We start from the raw sequence: 23,664 nt of genomic DNA on the forward strand, positions 1-23,664 counted from the left end.
TAAATATACAGTGCATTCCTCATTTTACACCACGGGTTTAAATCCCTTTGTGAGAAACTGTTGTCTTAGTTCAGTCATTACATTTGTTTAAATACAAACTGATGACTGAAAAATGTTTTTCATTGCACTGTATGCTACAAATATAATGTGTCCCCACACACGGTGGTCAACAAACAAGCAGCTGAAACGATGTGTGTTTTGTATCGGACACAAAAGCTATTGCTATAACTCTGACGTGCTGTCATCGTAAGTGCAAAATTCAAATAAAGATAGAAGCTGTTGTTCATTTGTTTGACAATTAGCCAGATCATAAATGTTGATCTTAAAGCTACTTTTTGGACCTCCACCAAAATGAATGTGTCTGTTTTCCTTGTAGCAGAGGAAGAGATCTCATTCCCACCCACTTACCGGTATGAACGAGGCTCAAGAGACACATACGTCTGGCAGAAGCAGAAAGCCACAGGGGTGCGTTTTACCATCTTTAAATATCACATATTGCTCACGTCCGCCATTTCTGACTAATACTAACCTGCTTTATTTCCTCTTTTTGTAAGTCATCTTGATTATTCTGATGTGGCTTCATCTTTTCTGTTTGCTCCAGATGAGAACTAATGTTCCATCCTGGTGTGACAGGACCCTGTGGAAGTCATACCCAGAAACACACATTGTCTGCAACTCCTATGGTGAGACGGATCATTTTAAAAACACGACATTGTGGATACTTTCACATCTGTTTTTTTTTTTGTTTTTCTGTTTGTCATACTGCTGTTAATATGTGATTGATAAGTCATTTTTGTGCTGACTGAGGTCATTTGTTTTGCCAGGCTGTACAGATGATATAGTGACCAGTGATCATTCCCCTGTATTTGCTACATTTGAGGTTGGAGTGACCTCTCAGTTTGTCTCAAAAAAAGGTACACATGGATTAACTTGACCAACTATTTTATTTATTTATTTATTTATTTCATTTTTGTTCTTAATTTCATCCTCTTAGTCTGACTTTAACTCTCCTTCCATTCGCCCTTGTGAGATTTACAATAAGTGTGATGTTACAGATGTGTGTGCAGCCTGGTAGGGGGGCAGAAAGCAATGCTCATTCTGGTTTGTTTGACAGAGCCACTTCCTGACACCATTCCTGACAGTAAATAATTTGAGGTATCATGCACTGAAGGTGTCATTTCTGTTAATTGTGGCAGGTTGCAAAATATAACTCATCATTTTCACACATTGAGCACAGTTACTAGTACAACTGGTGCAAGTAACTAATGTTGAAATACTGCATTCAAAAATATTTTTAGATTGAGTTGTCCACAACTCTGTATTAAACTCTAAACTATGCCATAGCATTTTACAATTCGATTATTTCTTTATTGAGTCAAAAATCATTTCTAAACAAGGAAAATGTACATTTATTACAATCTTGACCTACAGCCATGGTTTGCATACACATCCTGAAAGCATCTATACTTGATGGAGTTTTTATTTTTATGTTAAATGTAACATTCACATTTTTCCTCTGTAGGTCTGCCAAAGTCTTCAGAGCAGGCCTACATTGAGTTTGAAAGCATTGAGGCCATAGTGAAGACCGCGAGCAGGACCAAATTTTTCATTGAATTCTACTCTACTTGTTTGGAAGGTGAGGAAAACACATCTGTAGCTTTGCAGTTAACTGGTCATGCACATGGACAAACATAATTTACCAGAAATTGCAGCACAAACATGCCTCTCACAAAGCAAGCTGATCAATACAACTGAGCTGTCTGCATCCTTCTCCTTCTGTCTATCCCTGTCTCAGTCAGTAAGTATGCCTTCATGCAAGAATCCACATTTTAACTGTGCTGCATGTCCCTTTCCTGCCCACTATGTAATTCTGAATGATATATGATAGAAACATCTCCCTTCTCTCTCCCCCCCTTTCATTCCTTCCTTGTTCCCTTTGCCCTTCCTCCTTCTATTCTTCCCTGCATTTCTCTGTCTTTGTTGCATATTTGTAGAGTTTAAGAAGAGTTATGAGAACGACAGTCAGAACAGCGACAACGTCAACTTCCTGCGTGTGGGCTGGTCAAACAAGCAGCTAACAACACTCAAACCTCTTCTCTCAGAGATCGAGTATCTGCAGGACCAACATCTTCTACTAACAGTGAAATCAGTGGATGGATACGAGTCCTATGGTACAGAGAGGGTTTCTCTTTGAAGTTGACAAGGGGATCAAGTTTCTTGTTCTCTGACAATCAGCAATGTATTTGTGTCTGTTTTTCTTCTGTTAGGAGAGTGTGTGTTGGCACTAAAGTCAATGATTGGTAGCACGGCACAGCAGTTCCATACATATCTGTCCCACCGGGGCGAAGAAACAGGAAATATCCGGGGGTGCATGAGGGTCAGAGTTCCTTCTGAAAGGATGGGAACCAGGGAGCGACTGTATGGTAATGCAACGCAGTGTGGTGAATGTGTGTCAGATCAAAAAGGAGGGAAAACAAAAAGCAGTCCCTTGTTTACCAGTCCCCAGTTTATATCTTTCCTCATCCCTAACCAGTGACGAGAAAAGATCTAAATTGAGGACTTTCAAATTTTAATAATCAGATAATTAATTGTTCAGATGATTAAATTCTACTGAGGGGTCAGTTCTTCATGATTGACTGTAAAGCTGCTGTTGTATTTCAGAGTGGATCAGTGTGGACAAGGATGACACAGGTGGACCTAAAGGGAAACCCACTATGGTGTCCAGAGCGGGACATGAGTATGTGAAGTCAGTACACTCTGCTCTTTTTCATACTTAATATTTTAGGTAGTTTTATTGCATAAGACATAAAGCCGGAATAATTCAAATGTTCACACATTATTCCAATATTACACACTACAGTCTGGTTTTTGCTTGAGTTTAATTATTTATCAATGAGGCAATAATCTCTTGATGATGGCACATGACAGGGTCTGAGATATACAAGCAAATGAAGGGATAGTTACTGTAATGAATGTGTTGAAATGGGCAGATTTAAAGTCTGTATTAATTTGGACATGACGCACAAAGAGCTTTGCTTTCTAGGGTGCTCCTTTTTAGCAGTGGTGAAGACCTGCTTCTGTTGAGGAAGGAAGGAAACAACATGCTGATAACTGATGTTACCGCAACTGATGATGCAGCTTCATGCTGCAAGAAGTGTCCTTATGTTGTAATGACTCAAATTTGCAGTTTACAAGAGTTCACCTGTCAACAGTGGAATGGGCTGGGGTTGTCATTATGGTTTTGGTCATTAGAATTTACTCTGTACATGATATGTAAAACCAGTAATCCAAGGTAAGTTGAGTGTATTTCCACTCACTGTGAATCATTATTTTTCTAACCCACCTGTTCAGAACTGGTTATGCTTGCTAAATAGAGAAACTGATAGTTGTCATACCATTCTGAGTCAAAGAGGCAGCCAAAACCAGCATTAATTTCTTTCCATCCATCCATCCTTTGAAGTGCACCAATGTCTGTATTTGTCTGTATTTTGAAAGGTTGATATGCTTACTGGATAAAAAAAAAAAAAGGCCAAACTGTCACTTTGGCCATTTTATTTATGGTCTAGAAAATTTAGGTGGTATCTCTCCAATGTTTAATTCTTATAGCTAAGATTCAGTGTGCAGACACTCTCTTGACATCCTGTAACTGGCAGGGTGGCTGTGCACAGTATAATTTCTATAGTTTTTTTCTGCTAACCTTTGGGATTTTTTTTTTTTTTTTTTTTGACACAGGCAATCTGTGGTTCGTAAACAACTCGGAGAGCTGGGAAAGGTCAGTGAGGAGGGAGAACGGAGTGGCAAAGAGGAAACTGCTGCAAGGTACACACTAGGCATGCTCACAAGCAATTTAGAAAATTAGCCATACAAAGACATAATAATATTTAGACTTTTATTGGACTTTTATATGAGACGATTTAGGAGCATGTGACAGCCAAGACACATGAGAAAATTCCTCACACCCTGTTTTGTTTTTGACTTTTTGAGAAGACCCAAACAGGACACAACGGACGGTGATTCGTCCATCGGCAAGAACAGCTACAATAATCCTGCCTACTACATCCTAGAGGGAGTTCCCAACCAATCAGCTGCAGCTATTTCTCCTGAGCTCCTCCCATCTCCTACCTCCTCAAACCCCCAGGCAGCTAAAGCCCCCCCTCCCTCAGCCAGTGCTCGAACAAAGCCGCCGCCTGCAACCTCAGGGCCCCCTCACCCACGCAGACCCATGGCAGGACACCCAGCCTGTGCCATTAGTGAGGAGGTCTCCCCAGAAGGTGATGGAGGTGCTTGTATGACAGGTGCACAGGGAGGAGGTGTCACGGTAACAGTTGGAAGCACTCTAAATCGACCCCCTCCTGACTTCCCTCCACCTCCTCTCCCTAAAGGGGCCCTGGAGATGGTTTTGGAGGCCCCATTCACTAAACCTCGCCCTCTTTACCCAGACCTGGCTGAGGTCAGGATCCCACCAGCAGGTTCTGGTGGTCCACTTGCTCTTGGAGAGGGTTTTAGGCGAGGAGGAGTAGGATCAGGGGCGTTGGACGATCAGTCGTGTTCTGTGCTCCAAATGGCAAAGACATTGAGTGAGAGTGAGTTTCCTGGACAGCCTCCTCGTGCTCCTTCGGCCCCGCCCCCTCTTCGAGGGCAGCCAATGGGTCTAGGTCTGGATGCCTGTCGCACCTTTCCACCCAGAAACCCCATCACAGAGAGTATTGCAGAGGACATGCCAGAGGAGGTAAACGTTTCACGTGAAATCAGCTCACTTCTGTGAATTAATCCACTGTGACTTTTTTGGGATTTTTTTCAAGTATTTTCTTTCAGGCCATAACAGTTTTGTGTAGTTTCCTCACAAACTCAAAAATTCATAGCAGTTCATATCCAATCCCAACATGCACATTTTGTATCCTTGACTATTTGGTTATTGCATGCTTGCACACTCTGTGGCTGCTGTAATGAGCTGAGATTTCCAAAGCATGTTTAGTTCAACGCACTTCTTCTGTGTAGGCACTTTGGGGCAGCAGCAGCTCATCTTTGTCTGTGGGTGAATCTTCAGTTGGAGAGTGGCTGCAAAGACTGGGCTTGGAAAGGTATGAGCAGGGTCTTCTGCACAACGGCTGGGACGACCTGGAGTTCCTCAGGTACATGCTGTCATTTTTAAATATAGATATTTGTGTTTTGGTTGATGTGATGCTTCAGTGAATACGTGTTTGGGGATGTCATCTCTTTGTTTCTCACCTTGCTGTTTTCTTTTTCCAGTGACATCACTGAGGAGGACCTGGAGGAGGCCGGCGTGCTCGATCCCACTCACAAGCGAATTTTGCTGGAGAGCCTCATGCAGCAGCAACAGAAATGAACTGGTCCTTGACTGGTCCAAATCAGCCTGGAACCACAGCAGGTCCCAAGAGGCCAAATTTCAGCTGAACTGAACCGAACCGAGCTGGACCGTGCCAACTGATGCCAGATTGTGCCTTTTGAGAGAAATTGCACTCCATTTGTACTTTCAAAAACACTTGCTGAACCAACGTCCTCCTTTATTTGTACTGTATGCGTGTTGTCATTGTCAGAGAGTGTGGCCTTTTTAATGATAATCATTTCAAGCATCACTACACACCTGGCTATAAGTGCAGTGAAAACATTTCTTCTCTTATCAGATGGATTTAGAGCTGATGTCTTGATGTCCCTTCAGATCTCCAGTATGTTTTTTGTTTTGGGAGCAGAGGGACTAAGTTTAGGATTCCTCTGAATTTTGAGTTTAAAACAAAATGGCAGAGGCTTAGTTTTATGTTGAGAAGCTAGAGCCTTGCCAAAACATACTGCCCGTGTTTAACCACCTTAGTTCAGGTTCTATTGACACGGCGCTCTTGTAAGCCTCAGGTTCTTGCCCACTTAAACTGTGGGAATCATCAGAGAATACTCGAGAAATGTCAGACTGGAGAGCCCTTTAGTCTTTGAGGTGAAGGTAAACAGGATGTGGTGATGGGAAAGAAGCTAGTAAGCCAGTTTGAAGTGAGCTGAACTCGCTCTTCTCAAATTGTGTACTTTTGTAAAGTCTGGGCCACTGTTTATTAAATGGTGGCCTGTTGTGAGACTGCAAGAATTTATAATATGTTACGTGTTTTGATAAAGGGAAAATTGAGCAAACCAAATTAATACTTTTAGAATTGCATATTTCACCTTGGTGTAACCTTTACATGACTGAATGGGTTTGTTTTTTTTTTACATGATATTTTGGCATTTTTCTGGTGCTTGCGTATTGTGATAGGTTCATTGTGTTATTAGGTTTAAATATCTTAAAACATTAATGGACAAATACTGAATGTTTATTCATCTAATTAGTAGACAAAGCAAACAATTCAGAAATGTATGTGTGGGGAAAAAAATGCTGCTCCAGGGTGAGAGACTAGTACGTTTCTCGTTTTCATACACTGTCTGTGAGGACACTAAATTTCAATTTACTAAAAATGTCGGTTACCCAGGTTTCTTGTGGTTCAAGTCCCATTTTTACTCATTTCATTTTAAATTCAGGGAATTAGTTAGTGTAGCCGAATGGATTAACCAGTGGTTACCCTTTATATTGTCAATTGACACCAGACATGTTTTCTTGTAATATGATGCGAATTTTGTTATTTTGTTTCATAACTGTGGGGATTGCTGCTTTTTGGGGTTATAACATAATTTGCACACATTAGACAAGATAAGAGCAAAAGTCTGCGCCACACATGCTGTGCCCAGATTTAACCAGCAGGTGGTGCTCTTACTCCACAAACGCCCTCAGTAGAGGCTGCCTTTACTTTGGATCACACTAACTTTTATTATTTTTTTTGTTTCTGGAGCTTAACATGACAAGTTCTAATAAGCAACACTAAATGAATGTGCGGAGTATGATCCATTAATTTATGAAAAACAAATTTCCCTTTCTTAAAGTTTTCTTTGTGACCCAAATATTTTCTTGAATTCTACGAAAATACAAAATTAGATTTAACTATGTGCTTGTTACATGTTGTGCAATGTGTGTAGTCCCTAAACAACCAAATAACCACAATACAGAGAATATAGATCTGTTTTTCAGATGTGTTAAATGTAATGTCTTTTTTTTCCTTTTTTTAAGCCAATTGGGCCTCTCAATGTTCTTATGTGTGTGTGTGTGTAAAAAGGAGACTATTTTCTCTGACACTCCATTTTGTCTTTATGTATTTGGTTGTTAAGTTAATGTAAGTTGTTCACTTGTATTTTTTTCAAGTAAAATCTAATATCTTTCCTTATTTTAATGGGTGACCTTCTTTTGTCTGCAGTGAATGCTGAAGGGATGAAGCAGTTATGGTTCATAAGCCTGTCTCAGAAAAGGAAAAAATGTACGGTAAAATCAAAAGAAGTCATTCAAGGTTTTAATTAGCTATTAATTCAGACATCAGATCTTTTCAACAGTCTCCCATAACAAAAAAAAAAAAAAAAGCAAAGTGATGATTCTGTCACTCACAAGAAACCAGATCATGAGATGCTTCAGATAGTGCCTCCATAATGTAGATTTATTAGAATATTTAGAGTAGTGCTATAACTTCTCATTCATAGAGCTTTATGTCTGCTTTCATTGACGTGTGTCTGTGAAACAGATGCTCTGCAATGAAATAGATCTGTAAAGCAAACGGGGGAAAAAAAAACTACCTAATATTTATATTACTAATTACAGAATTTACAATCACAAAATTTTATGGAGCAGTTCCAAGAAATGAGTGGGCTTCTCATGACAATAAAAATATTAATAAATACATGTTTCCCCTCCTTTTAGAAGATTTCTGATATTAGTCCTGTCATATGGCGTACAAGTAAATATGAGGTAAAAGTAAGTACTTCATTTTTTCAGCTACTTGGAAAAAAAAGAAGAGCAAATGAGGGCATTAATGAACACAGTACAAAATTCCATCTCTTTGCATGTAACCCTTGATCAGCATTTCTCAGTGATTAAATTTCTTTAATGAAACTGGCATGAAGAAAGTCTGAAAACTCTTCAGTGATTCAAGTAAGAAACCAGGTTTTAGGATCTTAACAGCAACAGTATAAGTTACAACCTGATGTCTCTCTTCCCTCAAAGAAGCTGCAGAAGCAAACATAAAATGGGGTCAGACACCTTAAGGCCCCCCCTCTCTCTCTCTCTCAAAGTTTAAACAAAGTAGGAACAGCTTGTTAGGAAGGCATTATGGGACATAAAACCATGAGGAAGCTGAGACTGTGGGAGTCAGGACTTGATACAGTAAAGAAAAAGGAGGGGATGAGCTGATCTGGGGCTGGGTCTGGTCTGGACCCGGCTGTTCTAATTGGATTTTGGGGTGCCCCCCTCAGCTTGGCAAAGAGATTTAGGGGGACCCTGTTCCTTCTAATGGAAGTCTGTGGTGTCAGGGGGCTAGTTGTGCTTGAGGGTAAAAGTTTGTTTTGTTTCCCCAGCAAAGCTTGGAGCATGATGTTTGGCTTTCTGCTTTCACCTTGTACATGACCTCCATGCTCATCAGAACTTCTGCCTCGCAGGGCAGTGCATGAGTGTGGGAATGAGAACGTGCAACAAAACCAGAAGAAATTGAAGTGACTATGGGATGTGCCCGAGAGTCGGGTCAGCTCTGTCCAGGTTACAGTTTGTGGGCCTGTTATAGTTCAGCATCTTTAAATAGAGAATGTTTTCAGTTTCATCTGAGAAACAGGAATTTCTGATAAAACTGTGTGAGCTACTTGAGAAGAAAGTCAGAAGAGAGAATACTGCCCACGTCCTGGTAGGGCTCTGTATGTATAATCTTCACAGTTGCATAACATTTTAAGGTTGATAGAGGGCCACCAGACCTGCAACTTTATTATCTGAGCTTTGACAGGTTATGGAGAGCCTCGCTGAACTACAGCTGACTCCCGCAATGAATTCAGCGACATAACGGGCCAGTCTTGATTCTTTCCCCCAAAAGCTAGAAACTCCGATCTGTTCTAGTTCTCTCTCTCTCTCTCTCTCTCTCTCTCTCTCTCTCTCTCTCTCTCTCTCGCTCTCTCTCTCTCTCTCTCTTCCTCTCTTACCCTGTGCTTCAGAACAGATTCGTCTTGATGGTGGGATTGGGTTTTCTATGGAAGGAGGACAGGACTCCAGCAAAAGGCCCGGTCATACTGTCCGCCGGCTGCCAGGCCTTCAGGATCTCCTGAGTTTGGGCAGCGGGCTGAGCCACGGCCGGGTTGGATGGTCCCAGGCTAGACCAGCTGGGCGGCTTCAGCCCCTGGAGAACCGGAGAGTTGGAGGCGTTGACATAACCGCTGTTGGTAGGAGCAGGGCTGGGGCTCAAACTGGCAGGGCTCCCTAAGTTTCCATTAGCGGAGCCAGGCAGGGAAGCCGTGCTGTCAGGTGTGGGACTACAGGTGGACTCTTTGGACTCGTCATCATCCGATGAAGATCTCGCTTCTCCACCTTTCTTCCCTCCAGAGGTGTTGCTGGTGTTGCTGCCTGTGGTGCCGCCAGAGCTGTTGGCTTTGGCATTGGCTGCGCGCTCCTGCTTGCGAAATTTGGCACGCCTGTTCTGAAACCACACCTGTCAAACACAGACAGGGCAAGTTTATATCTGATTAAATGCAGAGCTCTGAGGGGATGCTGCCAGATAACACATTAGCTACTAAATTCAGTGAAGTGGCGCAAAATATAAAAATGATGCTCCCCCTCACCTGTACCCTCGCTTCAGTCAGGTCTATCTTCAGCGCCAGCTCCTCTCGCGTGTAGATGTCCGGGTAGTGCGTCTCGGCGAAGACCCGCTCCAGCTCCTTCAGCTGAGAGCTGGTGAAGGTGGTCCGGATGCGCCGCTGCTTCCGCTTCTCATTCAGACCGGAAGGGTCAGAGAAAAACTTATATGGGACTGAAAGGGAAGAAATTAATCAGTTTAGAGCTGGAAAAGCTAAATTTGTGCACTGGTCTTAAAACTGCGGAGGCCATAAAAACGTAGAAAACAGAAGCTCTCTGTCAGATATATAGGCCTCTTTTTTTAAACAAGCAAACAAAACAAAAAATTTTAATATCGTTTTCAGGTAAATCTTTCATAAGCAGTGCCTTTATTCTTTCAGTCAAAATAAAGGAATCAAACCGGGTTCAGACGGCTGATTAATTAATTTATTATTAGATTATTTACTTGTTGACTTATTACATTTAAACTAAAATAAGCCAAGTCTGACATTGACAGATTAATTAATTTTGTGTCAATTTACATCAAAATATTTTGATTTACATAAAGTTTTTTTTAATGCAGAGATGCAACTAGAATTTTAGGTTTTAAGTTCGACTTAAATCCATAATGAGGCTGCTTTTGTTTTGTTTTTTTTAATCATTCATCATTTTATCATGTAATGTTTTTCATTTAAAACAGTCTATGGGAACATTGTTACACATGCTGTACGAGTGTGAGATGACAGAACCTATAGGAAAATTCATTTTTTATTTATAATCAAAGTACTCGGGATAGTTTTATCTCAGAACCCCGTCTTATGTATTCTGGGTGTAAGAACAGAGGGAGTGCAGTTATTAACCCAACACATCCTATGGTGAAGGTTGGCCCTCATTGCGGGGTGTAGGAGCGTTCTCAGATACTGGAAATAAAAACAAATGTCCCATTTAGTGAATGGTTGGGGGAAATGATCTTTAGCAAGAACAACTGAGAGTTGGAGATGTAAACCTTGTGCATTCTTGTTATTTGTTTGCTTGCTTGTTTTTCTTTTTTTTTGGGGGGGGGGTGTCTTGTCAATATTCGTGTTTATGTGTGTGTGGATTCTTTTATTACACTGTTAAAATGCAACAAAAGGTGGATTAGAAAAAACTGATTATTCTCCGTCTAGAGACAATGATAATATGTCTGTTAAAGTCCAGTGAATTTACAAATTTTCACAACAGGGAAAACAGGAAAAATTTGGATTAAGATAAAAAAATATATATATGGTTGCAAAATAGATGAATGAATTGTTTTAGGCTTATTACACTTAATGATTTTTGACAGTTTAAATGTATATTTGATTCCAGGTTTCTTTCTTTAACATTTCCTTTGTTTGTCTTATACATGTGAAGAAACTGAAAATAAAGCTGACTTTGACTTTGATTCAACTTGAAGTAATTTTGCTTGTAAATGTCCCCTTCTTTAATTGTAAATAAGACCACACCAATGCCTAAAGAACTAAACATATAAGGCCAAGGCCTTAATTACTGTAATTTGTTCGTTCGTCTTTAATGTAAAGCATTGTTAATTATTCACCCTCCCACCCCTCCTCCCCGCTGTTTGTCCTCTGCTCGTGCTAATTATTATCAATGTAAATAAAGATACAGTTCCTACGTCTTACCTTTTTAAAATTTAATTATCAGGAACTCCTCATTTTTTAGCTTTTATTTTTTTGAGTGCAGACTTTGAGTAGAGAGCCAAACGGATGTTCCTCACCTGAGGAGTAAGGTGTGGGCTGGTGCTCTCGCAGGGCTCCCAGTGTACAGCTGGCCGTGCTGAGCGGAGTGCAGCCCGGATTGGAGAACGGTCCGCTCCGGATCGGGTTGTACTGGAAGGAGCTGGCCTGGCTGCAGGAGCTGAAGTCCGCATAAGCCGATGCTTCCATGGCTGCCATGCAGGAGTCATAGGAGTTCAGGTAGGAGTAATCCATCTTATACATGGAGGTCAGCCGGTGGAAACACCGGTCTGCAAAGCCCAGTGAGGTAAGGCTTCAGGTGTGTGGGTGGGGGGGGGGTCTAGTGTCTTTCGAAACCAGAGTCGGTCTTTTGGTCTCCGGAATCTCCGAAGTTCGTTTCTCCAAAACTCTCGTCAGCTTTGTGGTTTATAACTCACTGTCACGATGCTGTTATTCTCGATAAGTAATCCAGATGCTTCTCTGCACTTCCACTCCCTTCCTTCCCTTTCCTCTCTGTGTCTCTGTCTCTTCTGTTATCCCTCCCTGGACTGCAGTTCGCTCTGCGCTCGCGCTCCGTTTGACAGCGCGCTGAGGCTCGCACGGTGTTTATAATAAACTTGGCAGGGAGCGAGACAATAGCGAGGCGGTGGTCTAGTTTCCATGACAATGCCACCAGTGAGTGAGCTTGGAAACGGACAACCCCCCCTCCTCTCCCAGAGTTCGCTGCTCCGCCCACGCGGTCCACAGCATCTCTAGCTCGCAGGTGTCAGCAGAGTTTAATCATCCGTCAGAAAAAAAAAAAAAAAACGAAAAAAAAAAAAAAACAACAACTAACAGTTTCTTTATTCAAAACCCTTGTAATCTGCATGCTTCATTTATCGGACGTGAAAGCGTTTTCTTTTAATCCAAACAGGACAGCTGAGAACTTTTTAGGCCACTATTAGCTGTGATATTGTAGATTATTAAAGAAAAGATCACAAATTCACTAATTCGTAAGGGACATATATTTAAAATCCTCTTGTTTTTGCTCTCTTTACATTAGAAAGATAACTCATCAGGCATTTGGCTTTTCGTCCTTATTTTAAATACATAAGTCTCTAATAAAGACAGGTCTATAAACGAAGTTAGAGGGGTGAAGAATAAGGATGTAGCATTGGGTAAAATAGCAGTAGTCCATGGAGCATTTATTTCCAAAGACAATATAGGAACATTATATAGGACAATATATGGGAACAATGTTTGTAAAGAACATTGTTGGGGGTTTAATTTTATGCTTTTGAAATTAGACTAACGGATGATATTCCTTCAAATCAAACCCAATTCTACTACTACTACTACTACTATTATTATTATTATTATTATTATTATTATTATTATTATTATACACCATGACCTTGATTGGCACAAAGAGTTATTCCTACAGTCTACATGGGACTAAAATGCCGCCAATGATTTATCTTTTCCAGCCTAACCGGTCAGTGGGCTCCAGTTTCTCTACCGGCTGGAAATCCGTCGTTCAGTCACACATATCTTTATGTGAGAGAAAACGTCCAGATGTGACGGTGATTGCTAAGATTAAAAGCTTTGATTTGATTCCGATCACTTTTACGGAGATGTCACCAGAGTGAGCGTCACTTTGATGTATAGGACTGGAGAGTGGGAACTGCATGGCTGCGGAGACAACCGAGCAGCCACGACAGGCTAACCATAAACGCATTGACGCTCCATAAATTGGTTTAAGTTTATTGTTTGGTGTCATACAATGTGATAAGTCATATCCCACACGGCCTCACACAGAGACGCGCACAGGAAAGCGCGCTCCATGCAGTAGATTTCAAAACCAGTGCCTTTTTTTTATGTATGATGTTCATAGAATTAACAGCCTTTTTATCAGTGGGCAAATTTCCCCCTAAATAATACAATCCACAAACCAAAATTACGTTGTATGTGCGTGCAAGAAATTAATTAAGTTTGGTCCTTGTGCCTGCGCGTAAAATGGAATAAAGCTCAAAGTGCGCGCTTTTATCTCTGCTTGACCAGAGGGTGCACTATGATGCTCCTTAATGCCATTAAGTCTCAAGACGCGCGCGCATGCGTTTGCTACTCTGTGTTCACTTAAGTAATAATAAGATTTGTTTACAGCGGTTGTTGTGTGGTTGGTGAGAGGTGGTGGATGGATGAGGTGGGGCGGCACGCGGGGCTCGTCTTCTTTCTGACGTTGCTCACTTTTATTCTGCTGCATGCGCCTCTTTCATGCAAAGAAAAAACGTTCAGTTCGTATTTTTTAATAAAAATACGAAAGTTGTTTTCAACTTTTGTACTACAAAGGTTAAAATTCATGCGGACACGTTTGAGCACCTTGTAGCTCGCTCTGCTCCATTTGTTATCATTCTGGCTTGACATGCTCGCCATGTGTGGCTTTAAATAATATGCAAAATTACAGTAATTCAAGAGACGAACAAAAACTTGTTTGCAAACGAACATGACTCCCAAAATTATGAAAAAAATCACCTGAAGATTAGCATGAAGTTAAATCAATGCAACAGCCACTACACCAGAATGGTATCATTCAGTAAACTCCTTTTCAAATACGTATTTCAAAATCATCTTCCCCCTCCTTTATTCGGCGTTCAGTCCCTGGCCTTTCCGTCTGTTACATCCCGTCTCCGTCTGCTGGGTTCGGAGGTGAGTTTACAGAGAAATTTAAACAGTTTCGAAGTTAAACTCTCCACCCCGTGTCTTCATACTCCCCCCCGAGGTGGAAAAAAGAGAGCAGCCAGGAGCGACTCTAGCTCTCCGGCTTTCAAACATTAAAGCTTTAATCCCTTCAAAGAAGGAACTGGTTTCTTCTAGGCCACTAATCCGCCCCACAGTGCTCCACGCTGCGCAGAGGGGGAGGCTTCTCCTCTGCGGAGGTTTTAACTTTGGACTTTTACATTCATGTGGGCGATTTGACGGAAACAGTAACGGGGTGCTTTGGCATTCATGGCGTCTGAGTCAACAGAGGGGGACACAATGGTCCCCTAGAGACTCCTAAAAGGGACCCTGAGAGAGGAACCCCGACTAGGGATTATAGGCCCACCGGTTAAAACCTTATGGACGAACACAACGTGCTGTCCGTTTCTAATCAGAGGCGGGATTGAGTTAAGAGTAAAGGACAATTCATCCTTTTCAGATGATTTTGTGATTTACAAGTCCTAGTTGCATTATCCAGAATTAAAACATAAGGTTTATAATGGCAGGAGCTAAAAAAAATGCGCCTAATTGCGCGATAAACCGTGTCAACATTGTCAGTTTATGACAGAGATGGGTAAATAGACACTAATAAAAAAAATCAGATCTTCTATTTTATGCTTTTCCATATACATCATTGTGTTCAGTCTAATAAAAAAATTATCATACCATTACTTATTTTACATTCTTTGGTTAGTTTGATTTTTTTTTATCATTCAGAGCACATTAATTGTCCTGTCTATCCCAGAATATTTTAACGCAAAAGGGTCATAATCTTTAGCAAAATTAAATTCCTCGCGTTTGTTTTTTCCTGATACAGTAATTGTTTATGATGGACTTCCACCGGCTGGAGATCTGCTGCATGCAGATTGGCCTTAACGAAGGTAATACGGAGGAGAATAAGTGTGGCAAGACTTGTCTCTATCTGATGAATGGCTGGATGGTCCTGATGTAGACACGAAGATGTGTAGTGATAGAGACACAGGGGATAAAGGAAGAGTGAAGGATGAGACAAGGCCATGCGGGAGGCCCAATCCGGTTTCTGTCCTCGTGCCGCGGTGGTCTACAATCCAAGAGAACCTGTCAGTCAGAAAGGAAGACTGTCAGGTCTATCCATCACAACAGCTCAAAGAAGAACATGTCCCATGCGCCCAAAGCTGTTTTCTTGCCCTGGTACTCGGGCAGCTATTGATTCTGGATATTAACCTCCTCTTTGTGGAGATTTGTAAAACGAGCAGTTTAAGAGCACGAAAACGTAGAGAATACACACACACACACACACACACACACACACACACACACACACACACACACACACACACACACACACACACACACACACACAGAGAGAGAGAGAGAGAGAGAGAGAGAGAGAGAGAGAGAGAGAGAGAGAGAGAGAGAGAGAATAAAAAGCAAACAAACAATAAACAGAACCGGTCATTGAATGAGGGTTTTGGTGAGCGTGGACTGTGTTTCGTATCTTCTGTAACGAACATCCCTCCATGACTTTCTAAGTACATAAATTAAATTTAATCTATGTAATTTGATGAGCAGCCGTGAGAATAACTGCAATAGTAATAATAATAAAATCACTGATATTTCTGTATTTTAAACTCGTTTGAGACTAAATAAGAATGAAGAAGAATTTATTTATGTTGATAATGCTAATTCTTTTTAATCACCTCCTTCATATTTTAATTACTACGACAGGACAAAATTGTGAACCCATCCACCAGAAATAGGCCTAGTATAATTTCATTACTGATGAATTACAGTTTAGACCTCTGAAGCATTCACACAACAAAAGAACACATAGAAGTCGTTTGTTTTTGTGCGTATCAAAACGCAGGGGCTCTCGCAGGTATTTCCCATCACGTTTGTAATTCTTTAGCCATAATGACAGTTTTAAATCTGGGGTTATTGACAGTGAATTTGTGATTTGCTATTTGTAAAGTGTTCTTACAATTTAACGGAGTTTTAACAACTGATTTACTCCATCATCCACTCTGCTGACTGCAGTGAATCAGAGCAGCTTGACTCGCTCCCTGCAGTGTCACTAAAATGTGTTGTGTCATCGCCCCTTTTAAGATCTTCTTCACTCGAAGCTCGATTTGATTGCACATAAAATAAATTCAGAGCTCACATATGCCGCCGTTAACATCGGCCTGCGTCTTTCCAGCAGCAGCATAGCAAAGGCTGGCGGTGCGCATTTGATTTGCTCAGTGATGGATGAGAGACAGGATAGCGGTAAGGGAAGGAGATGAGGAAAAGGTGAAGGAGGAGGGAGGGTTGAAGGGACGGGGGTCCCTTTGGTGCCGCCTGCATGTCCCCGCATATCAGTTCCCAATTACCGGAATATACCATGACGCTCCGGGTCGAGATGACTGTGAGCAACCGGGCGGGTTTAGAGAGGGGAGCAACAGCAATGAGTGTAAAGTTACAGTCAGCTCCTCTTTTAGTAACTGATCGAAGTCAGCTCAGGTAGAGAAGGAAAATATAATTAAATAAACCACTAGTATGCTGTTGATTAGCTTTGTTGATTAAATTCTTTGTTACAGGGCTTAGGTCATTGCTGTGACTTGGGCCAAAGGTGCCGTTAATGCAGGGTCAGAGCACTAAAAGATGTGGAATAAAATAGCTTTTTTGGCTTTATGATAGATAAATCAGCTTAATTAAAACTGCACATAACGTAGAAGTAACAATCCTAAAAAAAAAAAGGGAAACCAACTAAAATCATAATTTGGCTGAGGATGATCAGAAAAACATTCTGTAATGGGAGTGCAGCTCAAAGATTCATATGAAGTTGCAAATATCGCCTCCAGTTTTAGCCATAAATTTCAACTTATCACATTAGACTCATTCGTATACAAGTCCAGTCTGAGTTGAATTGAACATGCATCCGTCAGGCGGAATATGACGCAGAGCAGCTGCGCTTATTCACATGCTGCGTCCATCTCTCCTGCGGCACCAGACCTGTATTATCCTAATGGACAACGGCATGTTACTTTAAAAAGAAGCTTTTTAGGATAAAAAAAAACAGCTCCCGGGAGACCACAGTACACACACTCACACACATACGCTCGCGAGCACACCACAGCTGGAGTAGCGAGGGATGGCCGCGCGCAGGAGAGCTTCTCCAAACACGCTAATTAGATCTCGAGCTCTGGCCCCGCGCTCTGAAAGCAGCCCAGCGGCGGGGCGCGCGGAGCTGTGGAAAGTTAATTGAATTAAACTCCCTCTAAACTAATTAGGCTGCAATCTGCCACGCGAGCTGTCCCTGTGCAAGGTTCGAATTAGGCGGAATGGATTTGTTCCTTTTCTTTAAAAGATAGGAGGACAGACTGGTGTGTTTTTGGTGGGGTCCTTTATTTGCTTTTTATGCTAATTCTCTCAGGGGGAAGACTGTCACGTGACTGCCTTGGGGGTAACCGGACGGGCGTCTCGGTCCACATTCGTGGCCGAACCAAAACAGAGCAGCCATAAGTTTCCATGCGTTAACACGCAGGATGGAGAGTCTCATTTTAACAGACGCGCGCAGCCAGTGTTGTGTGCACGCTGTGAAAAACTGTGCTGCTTTACAGTTGCATGAATGAGGAGCGTCTTCAGACTGAGAGCTGAGTGCACTGAGGTAATGGAGGTGAAATCGATCGCTTTCCTAGGGGAGCACAATGAGAGGCAGAGGGACACGGATGAAAATCCCCCGTTAAGAGCAGGGACAGATATGATAATGGGAGAGCCGCTAGTAGTCGTTCATCATTCACCACCTCCACCTGGGCTGCTGCTGCTGGCTGGGCTGCGTGGCTTCTCAAACACTCTTCACCAAAGCTACATCCAGAACAAAGAAGTAGATTAGAGGGATGGATACTGAGGCCCACTGATTGAAATTAGACAAACTTTTATCCACATAAAATTCACTATTAAAACTTTAGCTGCTAGACATGATTAACAAACTTCCCTTGCCTTTAAGAGGCTTTACAAAAAACATTAACTGTAAAGCTGCTGTACCAAAAACCAAGCCTCTATGTGCTCATATCAAATTGTCTCCCTTTCCATTTTTTAAAACTTTATCTCCTATTCTTTATCTCTATGTTTTGCATATTTCTTACAGTTTAAACAGTGATCCAGGAGAAGCAGGTGGGAGAGAGGGACATGGACAGACAGACGGACAGCATAGGAGAAAGGAAGGGCTGAGATAAAGGTGGAGGAAAGACAGGAGAGAAGAGAAAGCAAGCAGAAGGCGGAGGGAGGAGTGGGTGAGTAAAATGCAGGAAGATGGAGGGAGGTTAGGACGATGGAGGGCCAGGTTTCTGTTTCTCCTTAATCTAATCAGAGAAATGGCAGCAGTCAGAAATAGCCTGACAGACAGACTAAGAGCCTCTTCTCTTTCTCCTCCTCTTCTCATTCTTGCTCTGCAGGGAAAGTAAATGGATACATGCATGCACCATTTTGACTTCCTAAAACCATAAAGTGTAGCTGCATTTGTGGGTTATAAGCGATGGGAAGAGCCTCAAGGTATTAGAGTAGAACCTGATCTACTGTCCAGTTGCAGCTGCTTCAAGACTCACATTTGTTAAAACATCTGCTGGCCTGTTGCTCCTCTTTCTGTGGGTGCTCAACCTTATCTGCATACAGATGACATTTCAGGTACCTGACAGTTCATTTGCAGCACAACTGAGTAAATTAGGATTAATATTTTCACAGGACGCTGCTGATATGAAAACAACTAAAAGGGAATGGTTTCAGTATGTTTGACGTGTAGGGGACACATTCGCGGGGGGGTCCAGGCAGAGCACAGTAAGAGAGAATGTGCCTTTTTGCTACATGCTAATGTCTCCCTATTGAAAACACATTCCTCCGGGATGTTGTGTGTGTCTGTGTGTGAGAGATGCTGTCTGCTTTTCTGTAGCTTTTAGCATGCTGCATTCCCTTCCAGCGTCTGACTAGGACCCCCACACGGAGCAGAATTCCAAGGAAATTCCTCTGTCATGTCATTTCAGGAGGTGGTCAAATGTTATTGTTGTTGCAGAATTCCCACCCAGAAACTGGTCTCATTCACAAATGCACACATCTATCCATCAATCAGTGGTGTCAGTGCAACACAAACGGAGAAGAAAAAAAAAAACAAAAAAAAAACAGGAATCCCGTTTTTTTTGTTGTTGTTGTGACAGCTTTATTTCACGCTGGAGGTTGTAATACAAGAATGAAAAATGTTGCTTGATTACATTTGGTGACTTGTCAGCATGCTGTTCAAACATTTATGATGCAGCAACTTAGAATATGGATTTTCTTCACAGATGCACACACAGCATAATACCACGGCATGAAGACATCTTTACATTCACATGCATCGATAGAAACTATATGCAAAGCAGATGTAGTGATAATATTCCCAAAATTTTATGTTTTCCTCTCTTCTCTACTTACACATTCTTTAAAAAGGTTGTGTTTTGTCAGGGTTGCTAAGCTTATGTGGGTCTGTTAAGAAGTGAGATGTGCAACACACAGGGAAGATCAAAATGTCTTCTTTCTTTTCTCAAGGAAAAATGGACATATTCTAAGTGGCTGATACATTTTTATAATAACGCTGCGTGTGCAGTTAAACAGGCCTGACTTAAATCCGCCTCCATTTGTTTTCTTCATCTCTACTGCAGCTTTGTTTGCTTCACTGTCATTCATCCTCCTCATGTTCCGAAACTTTCTAAAATAAATAGTTATTTGGCTTTTTTCTAGATTATGAAGTAAACAATAACTTATCACTATGTAACAGTAATACTGATCACCAGTACAGAGCAGTAGACTAATACTATGGCTTTAACTTCACTGGTGGATGGAGATGCTGGTTATGATGCTGCTGAAGCTGAACAGGTGGAAGCGGATATGTGCTCCATATCTGTATCAGATGAGGAATATTGTAATTACTGCTGTTGAAACTTTGGCATGTCATTACTGCATGTGTGTACTGAATCAGAGAGGCAGTGATGTGTTTTTTCAGAGGTACTTTTATTGGAAATGTCCATTACGAACAATCAATCCTCCTGCCAGCTGATGATTATGATGATGATGATGATTCTGTTGTCTGTTGGTTTGTTAGTGTTCAGGGCTGAGAGGTGGGCGGATGTCCAGTGTTCTTGATGAGCTGTCCTCTCCCACCACCTCAAGGCGCAGACTGGGTGTAGTGCGCTCTTCCTGGCCCTCTGATTGGACAGACAGACGCAAGGTGCAGCCTTTGGGCAGCAGCTCTTGTTCATACGCTGCGGCTAACTGGTTGACGACTCGTCGCTCAACCTGAGGAATCGGTGGCGATGTTAGTGGTGATGCAGAGATCTGTCTTTAGAAATGTTTGACGTAAATGTATTTCATCTATTAACAACTGAGGTATCTCTCAACCTGGGTCCAGGTATATCCAAGGTTTAGGTTAGGATTTGATCTGTAGGGGGCTTTGTACCCTACCAGTTAAAAGTTTTAAATCATTTTCCAATTAGATTCAAGGGAAAAAGCGTGTTCAAACTTTTGACTGGTGCTGTAGTTTCAGTGATGCAGTGGTTTCACTTTTATTTATGCACTGACTGTATAATCTGACAGATTTGTTTTTACAAACTAAAATAAGGTGGCAAAAATAAAATGGTTTAAAACCAATCAGTCACTCAAGGTACAGTTAGTTTCATGATAAAATCTAACTGCAGGTGCACCCTTGTGTATCTGTGTTGTACCAATGAGATAAAATAACTTCATAAATAAATGTTAAAAGAACAGTTTTTATTTGTTAAATTAAACTAGAACTTTTTACAACATTACAAACAAACCTGCAAATATTTTAAAATCTCTGAAGCTCATGTGAACTTTCTGGAGTCTCATTCAATTTGAGTCACTGCTTCCTCACAATTTAGAAAACTCTTAAAAATGAAAAATAGCAGATTACAAAGTACCCCAAATGTTTTGAGATACATTAAATGTATGTTTTAAAGAAGGTTTTTGTTCTCTTTGTGAGACTCATTTTACCACGTAGCTCTGAACCTTTAACATTCAACATTCTGAAAGATACTCTGAACATGAAAGAATTAAAAATCTTAACAGACTAATATTAAATTATGTCGTGGGATGTGCTCTTGTGAGCTTCAGAAGGAAACTGCTGTGAATCCACAGTGAAGTCAGGTCTAATGCTTTGCTCTTGGAGCCATGCTGTAAGCTCTGTATGTAAATGCAGAGCTGCATTGGCAGAGACGAGAAGAGGCCAAAAATAGAGGCTGAGCATGGTTTTGAGGCTGAGAAAAAAGTTCAAATAAATATTGTTGAAAAAAGTTAAATGTCCCATGATTAAATATAAGTTAAGTTTTGCTCTGAAAACAATCATTGAAGTATATGTTCCATCTATTGTGTAGTCAATCCGCTGGTTATAGCTGGTGTTTAAATACATTTACGTGCTAATTTTGGGTATCATTTACTTCACAGAGTTACTGTGAATCCAAATCTCTATTAAATATAATTTAAAGATTTATAGACATATCAGACACCGGTTGTGTGTTGCCTGCTTACCTCATGTTTGATGGAACGTGCTCCGTAGTGCAAATTATACCCGCCCGCCAACAGGTCCAGGACTGGCCGATCCCACTGCAGAATGATGTCATGGCGTTGTTTAGCCTGATGATCAAAAGAAGAAGAGGAGGTAAAGCTAGATGAGGAAACCTGATGTGCACACAGCAACACACACAAAAATTTGTTAAGAGAGATGAGAGATTGAGTGAATGAGACAAATGCAGCAGCAGAAGGGAGATACTGTCAAGCAGCATGACTGTCGGCGCTAATCAACAGGCGCTTAATGCATTTTAATCAAACACCAGTCAATAGTAGTGATCAGAGCAGGTCGTTTAGCCACTGTTGTTAACACTTTATTCAATAAATAAGACACTGTGTTTTACTCCAGATATATAGTCAGGCAATAATAATGCCCCTAAACATTTCATTCTTCTAACACAAGTGATTGATAAACAAATGGCTTGTGGGGACTCAGTGATAATAAGATTTCTGCTGGTAGAACTGCTGCCAGACACAGATAAGTTATTAAGAGACATTCACATGTAAATAAATAAATAACAATAAGGAGAAGAGCCACAAAACAGCTTCAGAAGCAAATACACTGAAATGAACAGTGAGTCAGTTCCCCATCGCTCGCCTGCAGGGGCCATGTTGGCTGTCAGGACACCAGCTGTAATATTAATAATTAAATATTGATGAAGGCTCCACATGTTAAACACTGTAATCACATTATAGTGAGTAACAGTGGCACACAATATCGATCTGTGTGTGTTTCTGCAAAGATCAGCGGCTGCAAGATGAAGTGCGCGAGGCTGTCCAGTCACACTAGAGGACATCCATGCTGTGCATGTGGGAAGCTGTGAAGACAGGCCTCCAGAGACAGATGCACTTCTCCTTCCCTTAGATGCACTTTTACACAAGGTGAGACCAGCTCTCCAACTTTGGAAACTACAGTTTGCTGCTGTCAGGTGTGAAACAGCAGTGTGAATGAGTAGCAGTGATTTAAGGAGGGTCAGGAGCTTGTTTGGTGATAAAAAAAAACACTTATTGCAGGTAGTGAAGACAGGATTTTGGGGTGTAGTACCATCTCACTGGGAACTAGAACTCAAGCAAGCAAAATATATAATAGTGCCGAACCTTCTTGGCCCAGAAGTTGAGTTCTTTGCTGACCAGCTGTAGCAGCTCTGAGTGACAGAACGGCAGGAAGTACACAATTTCATTGATCCGACCGAGAAACTCGTCCCTCCGGAAATGAGCCTGTGGATTAATCAGAGGGTGAACAATGACAACTGCAGCCTCTCAGGCCAGCTTTGTCTGTTAGTATATCAGAACACAGTGAATTTTCTTATTTTGTGTGCGTTTATGTGACTGCAGTACCTTCAGAATCGGTTGAATCTCTGTTTCTTTAAACTGTCGGGAGATTGTGACATCATTACTTTTCTGCACATCCTCTGCAGAAAGAAAAACACATGATAGTAAAGTTAATTTCTCTTTTGGTTTTAATAATCTGACCATGCAGGGTGGAGCGTGTAAAGTCAATAATTATATAGTGTCGGTGTTTCTCTCACCGAGGTTTTCGGCTAGCTTCCTGCGGCTGACCTCTTCAGCTTCCTGCCGCAGCTGCAGTCCATGCTGAGCAATCTCATCACTAGCAACATTTGATGTCATGATAAAGATGGCATCTTTACATTCAATGGTCTTTCCTTTACCATCTGTGAGACGCCCCTGAATGAGGAATAGCATGAATAAAAAGAGATCAGCTGACTGAATTTAACATTTTCACGTTTTATCGCACAGATACACAAGATGAATTAGTGTGTGCACACCTCATCAAACAGCTGCAGCATGATGGTGAGAACATCAGGGTGAGCCTTGTCCACTTCATCAAACAGGACAACAGCATTAGGGCACGCCCTCAACAGCTTGGTCAGCTGACCTCCCTCCTCATGTCCTACGTAACCTGGTGGCGAGCCAATGAACTTTGCCACCTGAGAAACGAGGGGGAGTAAACGCAGA

The 23,664-nt window shown here is 41.5% G+C and overlaps 3 protein-coding genes across 5 annotated transcripts in view; 1 reads left to right on the forward strand and 2 right to left on the reverse strand.

The window, feature by feature from the left end:
* Nucleotides 1-7,256, forward strand: part of inppl1a (inositol polyphosphate phosphatase-like 1a) — a 29,561-nt gene extending 22,305 nt beyond the window's left edge. Inside the window, exons 17-27 of one of the 2 annotated variants that reach the window (XM_041994050.1) lie at nt 377-465; nt 602-683; nt 825-914; nt 1,523-1,636; nt 1,995-2,171; nt 2,268-2,423; nt 2,662-2,746; nt 3,733-3,819; nt 3,988-4,729; nt 4,999-5,132; nt 5,251-7,256. In XM_041994050.1, coding sequence (XP_041849984.1) covers nt 377-465; nt 602-683; nt 825-914; nt 1,523-1,636; nt 1,995-2,171; nt 2,268-2,423; nt 2,662-2,746; nt 3,733-3,819; nt 3,988-4,729; nt 4,999-5,132; nt 5,251-5,347 — 1,853 coding nt within the window. In that variant the 3' untranslated portion in view covers nt 5,348-7,256. The remainder of the gene's footprint in view (nt 1-376; nt 466-601; nt 684-824; nt 915-1,522; nt 1,637-1,994; nt 2,172-2,267; nt 2,424-2,661; nt 2,747-3,732; nt 3,820-3,987; nt 4,730-4,998; nt 5,133-5,250) is intronic. The other variant, XM_041994051.1, reaches the window with a different exon arrangement.
* Nucleotides 7,257-7,407: 151 nt separating this feature from the next.
* Nucleotides 7,408-12,257, reverse strand: phox2a (paired like homeobox 2A). The gene is made up of 3 exons (XM_041994054.1): nt 11,424-12,257; nt 9,676-9,863; nt 7,408-9,545 (listed from the first exon to the last, which is right to left on the reverse strand). The coding sequence occupies exons 1-3, from the start codon at nt 11,644-11,646 to the stop codon at nt 9,051-9,053; spliced, it is 906 nt and encodes a 301-aa protein (XP_041849988.1). The 5' UTR covers nt 11,647-12,257; the 3' UTR covers nt 7,408-9,050.
* A 5,572-nt stretch (nt 12,258-17,829) lies between these two features.
* Nucleotides 17,830-23,664, reverse strand: part of clpb (caseinolytic mitochondrial matrix peptidase chaperone subunit B) — a 32,511-nt gene continuing 26,676 nt past the window's right edge. The window contains exons 11-17 of one of the 2 annotated variants that reach the window (XM_041994053.1): nt 23,475-23,636; nt 23,217-23,373; nt 23,026-23,099; nt 22,786-22,905; nt 21,649-21,753; nt 18,681-18,737; nt 17,830-17,940 (exon numbers count right to left, since the gene is read on the reverse strand). In XM_041994053.1, coding sequence (XP_041849987.1) covers nt 17,932-17,940; nt 18,681-18,737; nt 21,649-21,753; nt 22,786-22,905; nt 23,026-23,099; nt 23,217-23,373; nt 23,475-23,636 — 684 coding nt within the window. In that variant the 3' untranslated portion in view covers nt 17,830-17,931. Of the gene's footprint in view, nt 17,941-18,680; nt 18,738-19,257; nt 20,401-21,648; nt 21,754-22,785; nt 22,906-23,025; nt 23,100-23,216; nt 23,374-23,474; nt 23,637-23,664 lie in introns of those variants that run through there. The other variant, XM_041994052.1, reaches the window with a different exon arrangement.

Source organism: Melanotaenia boesemani, chromosome 9 (assembly GCF_017639745.1).
Source record: "Melanotaenia boesemani isolate fMelBoe1 chromosome 9, fMelBoe1.pri, whole genome shotgun sequence".
Taxonomy (NCBI): domain Eukaryota; kingdom Metazoa; phylum Chordata; class Actinopteri; order Atheriniformes; family Melanotaeniidae; genus Melanotaenia; species Melanotaenia boesemani.

Bases quoted from the DNA above. Each gene is read 5' to 3' on its own strand.
- phox2a (XM_041994054.1), bottom strand. From the start codon at position 11,646: ATGTATAAGATGGATTACTCCTACCTGAACTCCTATGACTCCTGCATG. The intron at 9,864-11,423 runs GTGAGGAACATC...CTTCCCTTTCAG, and splicing joins GCCCACACCTTACTCCTCAG to TCCCATATAAGTTTTTCTCT. The intron at 9,546-9,675 runs GTGAGGGGGAGC...TGTGTTTGACAG, and splicing joins TGACTGAAGCGAGGGTACAG to GTGTGGTTTCAGAACAGGCG.